This window comes from Melanotaenia boesemani, chromosome 6 (genome assembly GCF_017639745.1).
Source record: "Melanotaenia boesemani isolate fMelBoe1 chromosome 6, fMelBoe1.pri, whole genome shotgun sequence".
Taxonomy (NCBI): Eukaryota; Metazoa; Chordata; class Actinopteri; order Atheriniformes; family Melanotaeniidae; genus Melanotaenia; species Melanotaenia boesemani.
In genome coordinates, this window is record NC_055687.1 from 35,386,969 (window position 1) to 35,401,181 (window position 14,213).

A 14,213-nucleotide genomic window follows, 5' to 3' on the forward strand; every position below is an offset into this window, starting at 1 on the left:
GGGATCTGTGGAGGATGACACTCTGCTTTCCGTGGAAGGCAAAAATGGAGAGCTTCATCCTCTTTCTTCCTGGCCTCACACCGCTGCTGCATCGAAGTCAATGCGGTGCCAAAAATGCCGTCTAGAAAGAAGGGCATATACATATCCTCCTTCTCTCTTTCTGCAACACCATCATCCCCACAGATTTTGCCGTGGCCTGGACCTCACATCGCTGCGCTGGAGACAGATGTCTGTGATCACGGTGATCTCTTCCCACACAGCCGGCTCAGGCTTCGTCGTCATATCTTCGCAGAGCTCCTCTTGATAGGCGGAGAGCATGGAGGTGGCATGTTTTTCCATGTTTTCAAAATCCAGGGAGGAAGCCCCCTGAATTGGATTCTTTCCACTGAAGGGGTGGTCATTCCATGATACCGAATCCTCGTCCAGTAGCTCCGGGAAAACAGGGAGTAGCTGTTTTGCTGCTCTCGTAGCCTGGGGCCATTTCTTCCCTTCATAACATGACCGGGCAGTTTCCGTCACAGCAGATGTTCAACCTGGATGCAATGCGTTTGCACACTGCCTGCAAATCCAAGCTTTGAGCAGGAGAAGCTGGTGTGCTCTCCTGTTCTTCCCAAAGAGCAGAAACAGCGTCAGGCTGTGCAGCCGGAGCAGGCGTGATGAAGACGGATATGAGAAGCTCAGAGATGTCCTCTTCCTTATAGGAACGTTCCAAGAACGTCATTCTCATGTGGGATCGCCAATGCCGTGTCCAGCTGGGAACCCCTGCTGGTTGAGGTGTGGAGGCGTGTTACGAGCAGATTTATCCCGATAATTGGCTCCAAAACAGGTCATAGCTGAGAATCAGAAATATTGAACATGTTCAATATTTACGACCCGATCTCTTCATATGTGTGAGGAAAGCCGACAAATCCTGAATTGTGACTGTGTCGATCGTAATGTGAGACAGAATGTAGCCAATCAGAGAGCGAGCTGACTGGGGAACAAGGAAGGAAATAAAGTCAGCGATCACGCTGTCTCCAGTCTGTTATTGTTTTCAGTTCTGGCTTTTAGTCCCAAGACCACCATCATTTCCTTGTCCTGTATATCCCCTTGCATGCTGTGTGTATTGTTTACCAGTTGTTGCTATGTTTCTTATTTGTTTTTTGCTGGTTGTTGCTATGGTTCTTCTGCTACAGTTTTGTTAGATGACGTTTGGTCACATGACATTTCCGTCTCGGAGGACTAGATTGTAGATGAGTTGATGTGTTTTTCTGTGATTAGATTATCAGAATACACCACACACATTGTGATCAAAACTGTTAAATGCCTGATATTTTATCTACACGTGTGAGGTCTCGACCAGATAAAAAAATCTCATAAGATTAAAACAATCCTTATGTGTTTTCGAGAGCTCACAGTACAGGTAGGTTGCAAGATGGACGCTGTCGATAGGACAAAAGTTGTGTGACGGTCTTTAAAGCACCATTACTGTGCTGTTACATCTGAACATCTGACTAACAGCTCAGTCAGATGTTCAGATGTTACAGATGTAACAGCTCAGGCTTCATCTGTTCACTCCTCGACGACAGCTAATCGAGCATTTTATTCAATCCAATCCAATTTATTTATAGAGCACTTTAAACACAACACTGTTGACCAAAGAGCTAAACAATGAAACAACAACAAATCATTTACAATAAATACACTAAAACACAGGTCAAAAACATCATCAATCAAGAAATTATAAAATGGCAAAAAACAATAAAACTTAAAAAAAACATAAATCCGTCACAGTGACATTCAAAACATCCAGTGAGTGGATATCCAGTTGTTGGCGTGCGTAAAGCAAAATGATGCTGTAAAGCGACGCAGCATCCCAGAAGGAAAAGCCTCTGCAGGGTAATGACGGCTCCATCAAAACATCAAAACAAGTAAGAAACAAATTTTAATGTCAGAAAGTTACATAATGCTACTTTGAGAAACTGAGTTTATTTGTTTTGGATGTTTGCCTTATTAGTTCTCTAAGGTTCTCTCCAATATCCTCTTTCCTAACTTGGAATAAAGAGACTCGCTGAGATGAAAACCTCTGCCCAATTCAGCAGCATCACAAAGAACAAGAGAAATGACAAATACTGAAAACATGCACATAACACTGAAAGCAAAAACACACATAAATAAAATAAGGATTAAAACACCATCAAAGCCAAAACAACATGTTAATCAAAAGATCTAGACTCTGATTTACCATTTGACTATAAATTTAAAATATCTTTAAAAGCACGGTGCAGACCAGCTCCTTCTGTCCCAGGTCCTTTTCCAGGTCCTTTTCCAGGTCGTTCCAGGCAGCAGGAGCAGCACTTAAAACCTTTTTCCCGTTCTGACCTCAGGAACAAGTAAGCATAGTTGCAGATATGAAGGAAGCAGACCCAGAAAAGATTCACCAGTGAGAACAATGTTTCAGTCTTCTGGTGAACAAGTCAGGCCAACCAACACAAGCAAAAACCAAATGATGGGTAGGAGCTTTGAAATGGTAAACTGTACCAAACATTTAGACTAGGCATTCATAAATACCATCACCATAGTTAAGCACCACAATAATCATGTACATTTAATATTCATGGTGTCTAGGGACATCTCGGGACCTCAGAGAATCAATTCCCGGTGTCAACAATATGCCTGATTATATTACAATAAAACCAATGAGATATGTTTATTTTCCCTACCTGACAGAGGATAACACCATGCTAACATCGATTGTCATTGATTGCATTCAGCAACTACAGTGAGGGAATAATTTTATATATAGTTTTTGGCTCACTTCAATAAACAAGTCAACACCTTTTAGAAATCATTATAGTTTGCTTATCGTAATGTTCTTGGGGTTGAAGACACCATCATCTTACTGCTTCAGAAAGCCCACTCTCATCTGGACCAATCAGGAAGCACTTTGAGGGTCATGTTCTTTTATTTCTCAAGTACTTTTGCAATTCAGCTGCTCTGTTATGTGAGAAGCTCCATAAACCCAGGTGTATTCCTCCACCACCACCTGGATTTCTGACTAGCTAACAAACAAACCAGAGTTTGTGAGACTGAAAGGTGTCTGAGATGGTGGTCAGCAGGACTGGAGCACCACAAGGGACTAAACTCTCACCATTTCTCTTCACACTTTACACCGCAGACTTCCAGTACAACTCTGAGTCCTGCCATCTGCACAAATACTCTGATTACTCTGCAGTTGTGGGGAGTATCAGTCAGTTTGTGAGATGGTGCAGAAACAATCACCTCATCCTGAACACAGACAAAACAAAAGAGATGATTGTTGACTTCAGGAGGAACAGGAGTAAACAAAACACTGTTTACATCCGGGGAGAAGAAGTGGATGTGGTGGAGGAATACCTCAGAGTTCATCTGGACAGCAGACCGGACTGGAAATGCAACACAGAAACATCTAGAACAAAAGACAGAGCAGACTCTACTTCTGAAGGAAGCTGAGATCATTCAGTTTCTCCACCAAGATGTTTCATATCTTCTTATCAGTCTGTGGTGGAGAATTCAGTCAGCTTTGCTATCATCTGCTGGGGCAGCAGCATCACAGCCAGAGACTTAAAGACATCCAACAAACTGATCAAAAAGGCTACTTCTGTACTGGGAATAACTCTGGAGCCGCTAGACTAGAAGACTCTTCACATCCTAAACACAACACAGTGAAGAAGCAACAGAGTGTTCAGTGTGAGGCTTCGTCAGGTCCAATGTAAGACAAAAAGGTACCAGAGACCATTCCAGCCAGCAGCCATCGTCCTCCAGAACAAGATGTTGTCATCTTCTAATGAATTGTTATTGTTTTTAATTAAAAAAAAAAAAAAAAACTACAAGACTACTATAAGATTTTCCCCTGAGATTAATAAAGCATGTTTCATTTAATTTCATAATGGCAGTTAAATGCTACCGTAAGCCCTGAGAGTTTCCAGCCATTTAATTACAGGACTCTGATGTGACCCACTGCAGCTTTTCTGTTGCCCACTTGGCTGTTCGAACAACGCTTAGATAATACGAATCCTGGAAAATGTCTGATGTCAGTGTGACATTTTCTTCTAACTCTGGATCAGATGTTAAATGATATCTGTCAAAAAGGAAATGGCTTTCCATCAATGCCCATTTAGATGTAGCCACAGGTATGACATATTTATGTTAATCTGGGAATAGAAGTGATTCAGCAGCAGCAGCATCAACATGGCTCCAAATACCAACAAAGAGACGACCTTGACGACTGAAGAGTCAGCCTGTTAGCTCAGATCAGGAAAAAAGTTCCAGATGCAGAATTTACAGTCTTTATTCTTTACTAGAAACTGTTTCAATTTTTTCAGAGCGCAGAATGAATTATAAAGTAGTGAAGGCAATTAACAAGCGGAGACAGTATGGTAATTAGAGCGAGGCGCTTGTAAGGTCACTCCTGTTGGTGCATGTTAAGCCACGACTCAGGGCAGAGATTCTCCATCACCCAGTTAACTGAAGGCAAAATAAAGGAATGAGGTGCAGAATTACCTGATACCTGATTTGTCACACAGTCATACTCACTAAAAGGAAAACAACTTCATGGGTTTATTTAATTCGTTCCTTTATCTGATACTGGATGCACAGTTTGAGGAGCTTAGAAAACCAAATCAAGGAGTCCAAACAATGTAAAAATAGGAAGCTGATGAAATATTTGAAGTCACAGAGCACTTTGTTGTATTTCATAAAAATTCAAATGAGCAGGTTGATGTGATTTGAATAAGCTCAAGAGATCGACTGTAAAAGCTTGAAGAGCTGCTCAGTTTCCACAAGTTTGACTTCACTGGACACTGATGATTTGAACTAAACAGCAAAGGTTCATTTTACAAAAGCAACAAAACATAAATTAAATGAAAAATAAACAAAAGTCAATCCCACATTTGGCTACATCACATCGTCTCCTTACCATATCTAAAATAAATCCCCAATCTCTGTATGTGCGCTCTATGCTGGCATGGTTGTCAGCCAACCCATCCACCAGAGGGCAGTGCCGAGTTCTCCTCAGAGTTCAGTTTCAGACATCGTGCAAACATCCGAAAACGAACTGAAATATGTCCGACATGAGTGCAGAGGACGGACAGAAGTCCTCTCTATACGTATGCATATTTAACCCTTGACCGCTGTGTTATTGACAGGCAATCCAGAAAAATATTAAGTTATTCATCTCCAGTAACCTTTTAAAATAAACTCTAAACCAGTAAATAGAAGTAAATGTATGAATACTGGTCTGAATCTTGATTTAGCACATGTGTATGTATACTCGCTGTTCTCAGATAGCTGGAGTCTGCTGACTACTTAACAAAGATGTAGCTAACACTAGAGCTGTGCAATAAATCAAATCTTGATTCAGATTTTGGCTCCAAGCTATCCCAAAAACAGTGATTTTATTATTAAAATAATTTTAATTTTGTCATGTGTTCTGAATAACACATGCACTTCTGCCACTTCCCATGGCGAAGGACCAGAAGTAGATCCTCTGCCACTGCTGCAGGCACTGTTGCTAGCTTAGCAACTTTTCCTCATATTCAGAAGTATTCACAACCCACTAGCAACTCTTTTTCAAAATAGCATCGGACAGCGAATCTAGTTACTGTTTTTGGTGAATATTGTAGCCTTAGGGAGATTGATATTAATAAAGCGTGTGTCATTTTTACTCTGACCAATGAGCGGCAGTGCTGCCACAGACCCCTCCCCCATCCCAAATCATTCATATGAAGCCTGGTGTCATGAAAAGCACCCTTCATGTCAGAAATAGGAGGGGTCTGCCAGAATATACGCCGTCTTGGTGACTCTATCACTGCTGGCCCAGCATTACTTTACGTCTGAAAATTCAGTCTGAACATCATCATTGATAAACATGAGTTTGGTGGATGCAGCTCATTTCCATTAGTAAAATATTCCGCTCACACCGGCTTCTAATGTCTACATACCCGTTGCATCATTAGTCATATGTTTTGGTGTCTGATTTGTGACTGGGTCAGTCATCTTCTCTTATATAGGATCTGTGAGAGTGTCTACAGGTGAACACTAGCCATCTCTTGATTGGTTCCTTCCCGCACTTGCAGCCTTGAAAAGACCAGAGTCCTGTACAACGAAGCATGATTAACATGCTCAGGATATCTCTCTGTTACCTGGGTCGACTTACCTAGACATTTAGGATCTGGATGAGCGGTACTATGAAGGAAGTAATGCTGGCAGAAACTAGCCCACTCTGTTAATACGTGAATTCATGAGATTATACAATCGCCCATTAACTGATGGGACAGTATAAACGGACAGAACTCTGATCACCCAATTTCCCTTTATTACAGCCCAGACATTTCAGTCAGAACGCTTCCTCACTTTCCTTTTTATCATCTGTCTTTTAGCAACACAACTCAAAAAGTTATATATATATGGATGGATTCTGATTAAATTTACAGGATATCTCAAAAATGGAACAAGTGATTAGATTTTGGGGGTGATCCAGATCGCCGCCTCGATTCAAGTCTAAATTTTAAAGGATTCTTTACTATGGTGAGGAGATAGGTATAATGTTGCTATTAGAACTTCTAACTAAAAAAGGTAATGGACACAATCACTGGCAAAAAGGTCTGCCCTCTCAGTGCTTCTAGTTTCCAAAAAGCTCCTTAGCGGCTCAGCACCCTGTGTGAGCTCGTTTGTGTTGGAATATTAATTCTGTGACGTCACAAGTAGTTGTGCATTTCATAAATTCATGGTTCTGCAGTTATGTCATGTGTGACCATTATTAACAGCCTCTTTATTTGACAGCAGCAGTGATCAGCCTGCTCAGTCCTCAAACTGTGTGTGATTAAAGATGCTGATCTCAGTGAGTTACTCTGTTATTTGTAAATGGATGTTTCACTTTCATAAGCCGTAAGCTGTAGCTATGCATTTTCTCCTGTTTATGTGGTGTAGGGGGTTAGGGTTAGTGAATGTATTTTGTTTGTTTCCTTTCACGTAGGGTTAAGCTAATACTTTCTTACTTGAGCGAGACCACAGGTTTGTTGTCTCTAGTGGCATTCAGTCACTTTAGTAATAAATGCAGGGTGTCGGGGGGGCTTTTCATGGCACGGGTTTCTACTACGCTGCCTGAACCCGTCAGATATTAATAATGTCCCTGTACACACAATAATGTAAAAGACTGTTTGTGTTTCACTTTAACATATTGATTAAAAATCCGAGCAGACTTAAGAAATCAAAACAATGTATTTTATTAGGGCTGTTTTAAAATATTTAATTCTGATTAAAGAAAAACCCTGAAGCAGGAGTGATCCTGGCTGTGTTAGGCCCTGATTGAATTCCTGATTGACAGGAATTTTTAAAGGATTCTTTACTATGGGGAGATATGGATAATTTTGCCATTGGAGCTTCTAACTAAAAATGATGGCCACAATCATTGGCAAAAAAAAAAAAAAAAAAAAAATACAAAGGTCGTCCTGAGGTCTCTGAGTCATATGTTTAAAATAAGAAATAAAGCCAAGTAACAAATAGTTTCCACTTACACACTCTGTCACAACTACATACAGACACTAAATGGAAAATTATTATTTCTTTACTTTCATATAATCACTAAAAATGGAGGTCGGATTTCACCGTAATGCTTCTTAATCCTTCTCATTGTTTAGTTCTGCCTGTTCTGTTCTTCATCTCTTCCCTTCCCTAAGACATGTAACTCTTAGCCAAACCAAACCAAAAGCAATGATGTAAAATAAAGGAGTGTGTTACCCAGCAGACAAGGCTCCCGTCCCAGCTGACAGGACTTCATTTATCACCATCTGCAAACCACAGAGGTTACACTAAAGATCCCGTGAATGGTTAGCTAAGTGCTATTTGCTAGGATAATCTTATTTAATCTAAAAACAGAAGCAAAGTACACAAAATCATAAATATTTCAGAAATGATGTCATTAATCAAACGTGTACAGAAGCTCTCACCGTGTCAATATGCAGCAGCTACTGACTTGTTGCCATTTGTCTAATTAATCAGTCCTCACCCTCTGACTCAGATGCCATTAATTCACTGATGAGCAGGGTCACAGCACACTCCTCACACGCATAAATCTCAGCTTGTCACAGATCTAAATACAACCACTCAGTATGGATGTCTATCCAGCAAACTAAAGAGTGATGAAAACAGCCTTCTAATTTTCCTTTTGGCTTGTTCTTTGGGTGTATGAAGACATCAGACTGACTCTAGGATTACTTTACTGCAGGTTTGTAGCCAGCGATGACGAGGGCACCCCGAGATTTCCGTGTTTTAAAAACGTCCAGTTATTACACCCACAGTCCGTTACAGGTCTCAAGTGGGAAACTATTGATTGAGCCACAAATCCAACAAAAGAACTTAAACTGAGGAACACCCACTCTCCAATATCAGCCCGGAAACATGACTCAGCGTGATCCTGCTCTTTTGGAAGAAAAAAGGAAAAAGAAAACCGAAATGCGCGTCTCCCCAGAGGCAAACCAGTGTTTTAATCAGCAGCCAACATGTTGCCGCCACCACCGCCGCCGCCGCCTGGACTCCGACCAAGCAGCCTCACATTTAACACCTCAACAGTCGTTGTGGGAATAAAGCACAAGCACTCTGATTTGACTTCTGCCTTGTCTTCACCCACTCTCTATTCTTCTTCTTCATCTGCTTTTCATCCATCCCCCTCATCTCATTCCTCTTCCCTTCTTCATTACTCCTTTTTTTCCGTCCAGCTCCTTGTCTCTGGCGGGTTGACATTTTTGGCAGCGTTCCCAGATAAGAGAGTGGTATGAAAGCGGAGTGGAAGAGGCGTTATTACAGCAGACTGCTGTGATCACAGAGGTTTCAGATCCCAGTGACAGAGACTCTGCTTATCGCACCCAGGACTCATACGGGTTTTACATTTGAATCCCCAGGATAACCTGGAATTACAATAAGAAAAACCACTACATATCCATCCTAACAGGTCTGTCATGCCCAGAACCATGGTTTATATCGTCAGTCACTTCAGGGCTTTATAAACCAGCCTGTCAGCAGAGTCAAACTGGAAGAAGCTCTGGGAAATCCACTAGACGTCTTCTAGACTGTCATCTTTTCAACACATGGACCTCATATCATGAACTGGGCTTCCAGTTCTTTTTCCCCACTGTAAATATCAGATGTCTCCCTTCTTTACAAAAATCACACATCTCATTACAAAATATCAAGTTTTATCTTGGCCAGGTAGCTTCCAGCAGTTCGTCTCAGACCGATTCATTCATTTGTTCATTCAGTCATTCATTTGTTCATTCAGTCCTTCATTTGTTCATTCAGTCCTTCATTTGTTCATTCAGTCGTTCATTTGTTCATTCAGTCCTTCATTCATTCATTCGTTTGTTCATTCATTCATTCGTTTGTTCATTCAGTCGTTCATTTGTTCATTCAGTCCTTCATTTGTTCATTCAGTCCTTCATTTGTTCATTCAGTCGTTCATTCATTCATTCGTTTGTTCATTCATTCATTTGCTCATTCAGTCGTTCATTTGTTCATTTGTTCATTCAGTCGTTTATTCATTCATTCGTTTGTTCATTCAGTCGTTCATTTGTTCATTCAGTCGTTCATTTGTTCATTCATTCATTCATTTGCTCATTCAGTCGTTCATTTGTTCATTCATTCATTCATTTGCTCATTCAGTCGTTCATTTGTTCATTCATTCATTCATTTGCTCATTCAGTCGTTCATTTGTTCATTCAGTCCTTCATTTGTTCATTCAGTCGTTCATTTGTTCATTCAGTCGTTCATTCATTCATTCGTTTGTTCAGTCGTTCATTTGTTCATTCAGTCGTTCATTTGTTCATTCAGTCGTTCATTTGTTCATTCATTCATTCATTTGCTCATTCAGTCGTTCATTTGTTCATTCAGTCGTTCATTTGTTCATTCATTCATTCATTTGTTCATTCAGTCGTTCATTTGTTCATTCAGTCGTTCATTCATTCATTCGTTTGTTCATTCAGTCGTTCATTTGTTCATTCAGTCCTTCATTTGTTCATTCAGTCGTTCATTCATTCATTCGTTTGTTCATTCAGTCGTTCATTTGTTCATTCAGTCCTTCATTTGTTCATTCAGTCGTTCATTCATTCATTCGTTTGTTCATTCAGTCGTTCATTTGTTCATTCAGTCGTTCATTCATTCATTCGTTTGTTCATTCAGTCGTTCATTTGTTCATTCAGTCGTTCATTTGTTCATTCATTCATTCATTTGCTCATTCAGTCGTTCATTTGTTCATTCAGTCGTTCATTCATTCATTCGTTTGTTCATTCAGTCGTTCATTTGTTCATTCATTCGTTCATTCGTTCATCCGTTCGTTCATTCATTCGTTCATTTGTTCATCCGTTCGTTCATTCGTTCGTTCATTCATTCATTTATTTATTTTTTCATCTGTTCATTCATTTATTCATTTGTTCATTCATTCATTCATTCGTTCGTTCGTTCGTTTGTTCATTCATTCGTTCATTTATTTGTTCATCTGTTCATTTATTTATTCATTTGTTCATTCATTCATTCATTCATTCATTCATTCGTTCATTTGTTCGTTCATTCGTTCATTCATTCATTCATTCGTTCATTTATTTGTTCATCTGTTCATTTATTTATTCATTTGTTCATTCATTCATTCATTCGTTCATTCGTTCGTTCATTCGTTCATTCATTCATTCGTTCATTTATTTGTTCATCTGTTCATTTATTTATTCATTTGTTCATTCATTCATTCATTCGTTCATTCATTCGTTCATTCGTTCGTTCGTTCATTCGTTCATTTATTTGTTTATCTGTTCATTTATTTATTCAGTCGTTCATTCGTTTATTTATTCATTTATTCGTTCATTCATTCATTCGTTTGGTGTGCCCAGGTGACTCACAGTCATGAAGCCGTCCAGTAGACCAGAGTCAGGTTTTGGTGGAGCCTGCAGTCTCTCCATGGACCATTTCTCAATGATGGAGGCCACTTGGCTGTTCTCCGTGTTGAGGATCCTGAAGCCCGTCATGTTCACACCACTGTACCGGTAAGGCTCCACATCCAGAGCAAACAGATCCTGGAAACAAAGAAAATGAACTACTTTCTCACCTGCTGGATGAAACGGTGGAAAGATGGAAAACTGTTGGGAACATTTCAAATTTTTTTCAAACTTTTCTTCATTATATAAACATTTGACATGAGGGCAGAAAAAGGCCTGCGGCTGTCGAACCGCTCTGCTTATTAAACCTTCTGTACTGTGTGAGAGGACTGTAACAGTTAACACACGGTAAGTGAAGTATGAAGAGAAATCTGGCAGGAAAATGGCGGCCATATGTGGCCTCGGTATGACTTGGCTGTTTGGTGTGCTTGGAGAATTAGGCTTTCAGTCCAGAGCTCTGCCAAACACAACAGTGGAAGTGATGAGATGCCCTCAGTCAAAACCCCCTGATTCACGTTTGCATTCTGTATTTCATCTGTCACCAAAGGGACGTTTAATTATCTACCAGAAACTGTGCCATGTGCAGCGGAAATAAACACACAAATGGCCCCTTCTGGCCACCGTAACAGACTTGAAAAACTGAAGAGGTAAAATTTTAAATGAAGTTGAATTTTTAAAAATATATGATAAAAAAAACAGAAAGGAGGAGGATGAGAAAAAGAGGGGGATTGTTTTTTGTTTTTTTTTTAATTAAGTCTTTGACCTGGAACAAAGACTGAAATCAAGTTCACACAGACAGCAAGATTACAAAGAAAAATCATTAGTTGATAATGACTGAAGTCCCAGTAAAAGGGCCAAACCCCTGAAATACCCTGACTGTCACATAATAAGGAATGGCCCATTTTAGACTTTACAGTTTAATTTAATGACAAAATAATGAATGAGATGGAAAATGTTCATCTGCTGCTGTTAATTTTCAATATTCTTTGGCAATGAATGTAGAAATAAAGCTGACTCCAGTAGCATGTTGCTCCAACACTGTTTTATTGGCTAGTTGACAAGTTCTGCTGTCTCCATTTTTTTACTCATGGTTGGCAGAAACTTTTCTCTTACAAAGAAAAGCTGAATCTGAGCTTCTTTGTCGCTCTTGTGTGGATGAAGCCATCGACAGACCAATGCCAAGGTTTGGTTGTGTAAACTCATCTGGAAAATCTTTGCTGGACGATGTTTGGAAAAAGCACTTTTACAGAACGCTTGTTAACTACTGTTAATCTCAGGCTAGCTTCAGCCAGTCAGACCCAGTGTGTGGAGTCCAGTGGTTCTAAATAAATAAAACAAAGCATTTCCTGAAACCAGTCCTAGAAAACAAGAAAAGAAAAAGAAAAGAAAAAATAAGGGTGTAATTGTTTAATCGCATCTTGTTTAAATTCTGTATAGATAAAGCTGGTGTGCTAGCATGCTAGCACATTATGCTTACCTCTCCAGGAGCCTCGGCTGTTGACAATCATCACACCAACAACCTCAGTAGTCAGATAAGCACTATTACTGGTTAATCTGAAAGGACCTGCATCAGCTAGAAAAGACAAAGGTCTGGGGTTGTCTTTGTTTAACAGCTTCCAGACTTCCTGGGATGATTATAAATGATTATAGATGATTGTAAAAGTTCTCTCATGTTTTCCTTATCACTGTTTTAGATGGTGGCCGTTCATCCCGTTTGCTGCATTTCACTTCCTAAGAGGTGGAAAGTTGGAACATGTATAAAATGAAGGCAGCTGCTAACTGTGCACAGATGTCAGATGTGACCAGCCATCGTTAAAGGTGCAATATTTTAATTTCTCACTTTTTGACATTTTTCTCCACATCTGCTATTTTTCATGGTAATTTTCCTGATCATTAATAACTGCCCTTGCATGTTTATTAACAGCCAATAATGACTTATTACTACTCAACTACTGTATTCCCAACATAACAGACCATTAATGAAAGCGAGTTCATTGCAGCTGCTCTGCTGTATGGAGAACAGAGACTACCTGCAGAAATCACTCGTCCTGCTCTTTGGGCTTCCTCCCAGTAGTTTGGTCAGAAGGAAGGAAACTTTGCTGGGCTTGTATGGCTGTTACCTGAGCATATGAATGTTAATTTTCCATCAAAATTTGTGTTTCATATATTGGAAATGCTTCCCATTTAACTTTTGGCACAACTTTTTAAATCATAATTATCTTGAAAACATCAACATCAGTTTGGCCTTCAGATCTTTCCTATCTGACTGAAACCCAGAGCTTCTTCTGGATCAGATCTTCAGCAGTTTCTGTAGCACAGCAGGCAACCCCCATTCAGCAGAAGGCATTTATACAGCTGTTTTACAGCCATGGTCTCTCTTGGTTTTGGGGAAATTTTCCAGTCATGACGGTGTGATAACGTTTGGGCATACATCATCCAGACTCCTGAGGAATCCTCTTTTCTAAAAGAATCAGTACAACTGCTGCTCCTCATCTGCCCACTGCAGCACAAAATCCTTTGTTACTGATGATCCTCTGTCCATGTTCATGGGAACCTACAGCAGAACTTTTCTGTGCTTTCATTTAAGATAGAAAGGAACACGTACTACTGCCCTATTTTGCGTGACAAAAGGTTTGTCGGATGTCTTTTTCATCCATCCAAAATACCATGCTTCACTAGAGCAGGGTTCAGCAACTCCAGACCTCCAGAGCTGGTGTCCTGCAGGTTTTAGATGTTTCCTGTCAGCAACACCCTTGATTCAAATCAAAGGGTCATTAATACAAATGACATCAAGCTGCTGGAGAACTATTTTATTTCATTCTGGCTTGTTGCAGTCAAAGTGTAAGCAAGCTCCTCTTGACGTGGCTGGTTCCATTTCTAGATGTGTTAAGGATCATTTGTTCTAGAAGCTGTGCGTGTTAGTTTTCGTAGTTGCTGGTGTCTTGATTAATCTATTATTTCTTCTAGCAGTGAAATCAGGTCATTGCAAACAAAGGCTACTGTACCAAATATTAACACTGATTTTCTCAGGTGTTCAAATACTTAGTTGCAGCTGTATCATACATATAAATGGTTAAAAAATCATACATTGTGATTTCAGGAATTGTTTTTAGATTATGTCTCTCACAGTGGACATGCACCTATGAAAATTTCAGACTCCTCCATGATTTCTCAGTGGGAGTACTTGCAAATTAGCAGGGTGTTGAAATACTTATTTTCCTCACTGTAGTTAGTCAGTAACCAGCTGCAGAGAACCAGTAATATGCAGTGGAACAG

General features: G+C 39.9%; 1 protein-coding gene across 4 annotated transcripts in view; it reads right to left on the reverse strand.

Annotated features, from left to right (window-relative positions):
* Positions 1-14,213, reverse strand: part of grik2 (glutamate receptor, ionotropic, kainate 2) — a 294,971-nt gene that overhangs the window by 163,911 nt on the left and 116,847 nt on the right. For all 4 annotated transcript variants that reach the window (XM_041989097.1, XM_041989095.1, XM_041989096.1 and 1 more), the window contains one exon: positions 10,902-11,075. In XM_041989097.1, the coding sequence (XP_041845031.1) occupies positions 10,902-11,075 (174 nt within the window). The remainder of the gene's footprint in view (positions 1-10,901; positions 11,076-14,213) is intronic.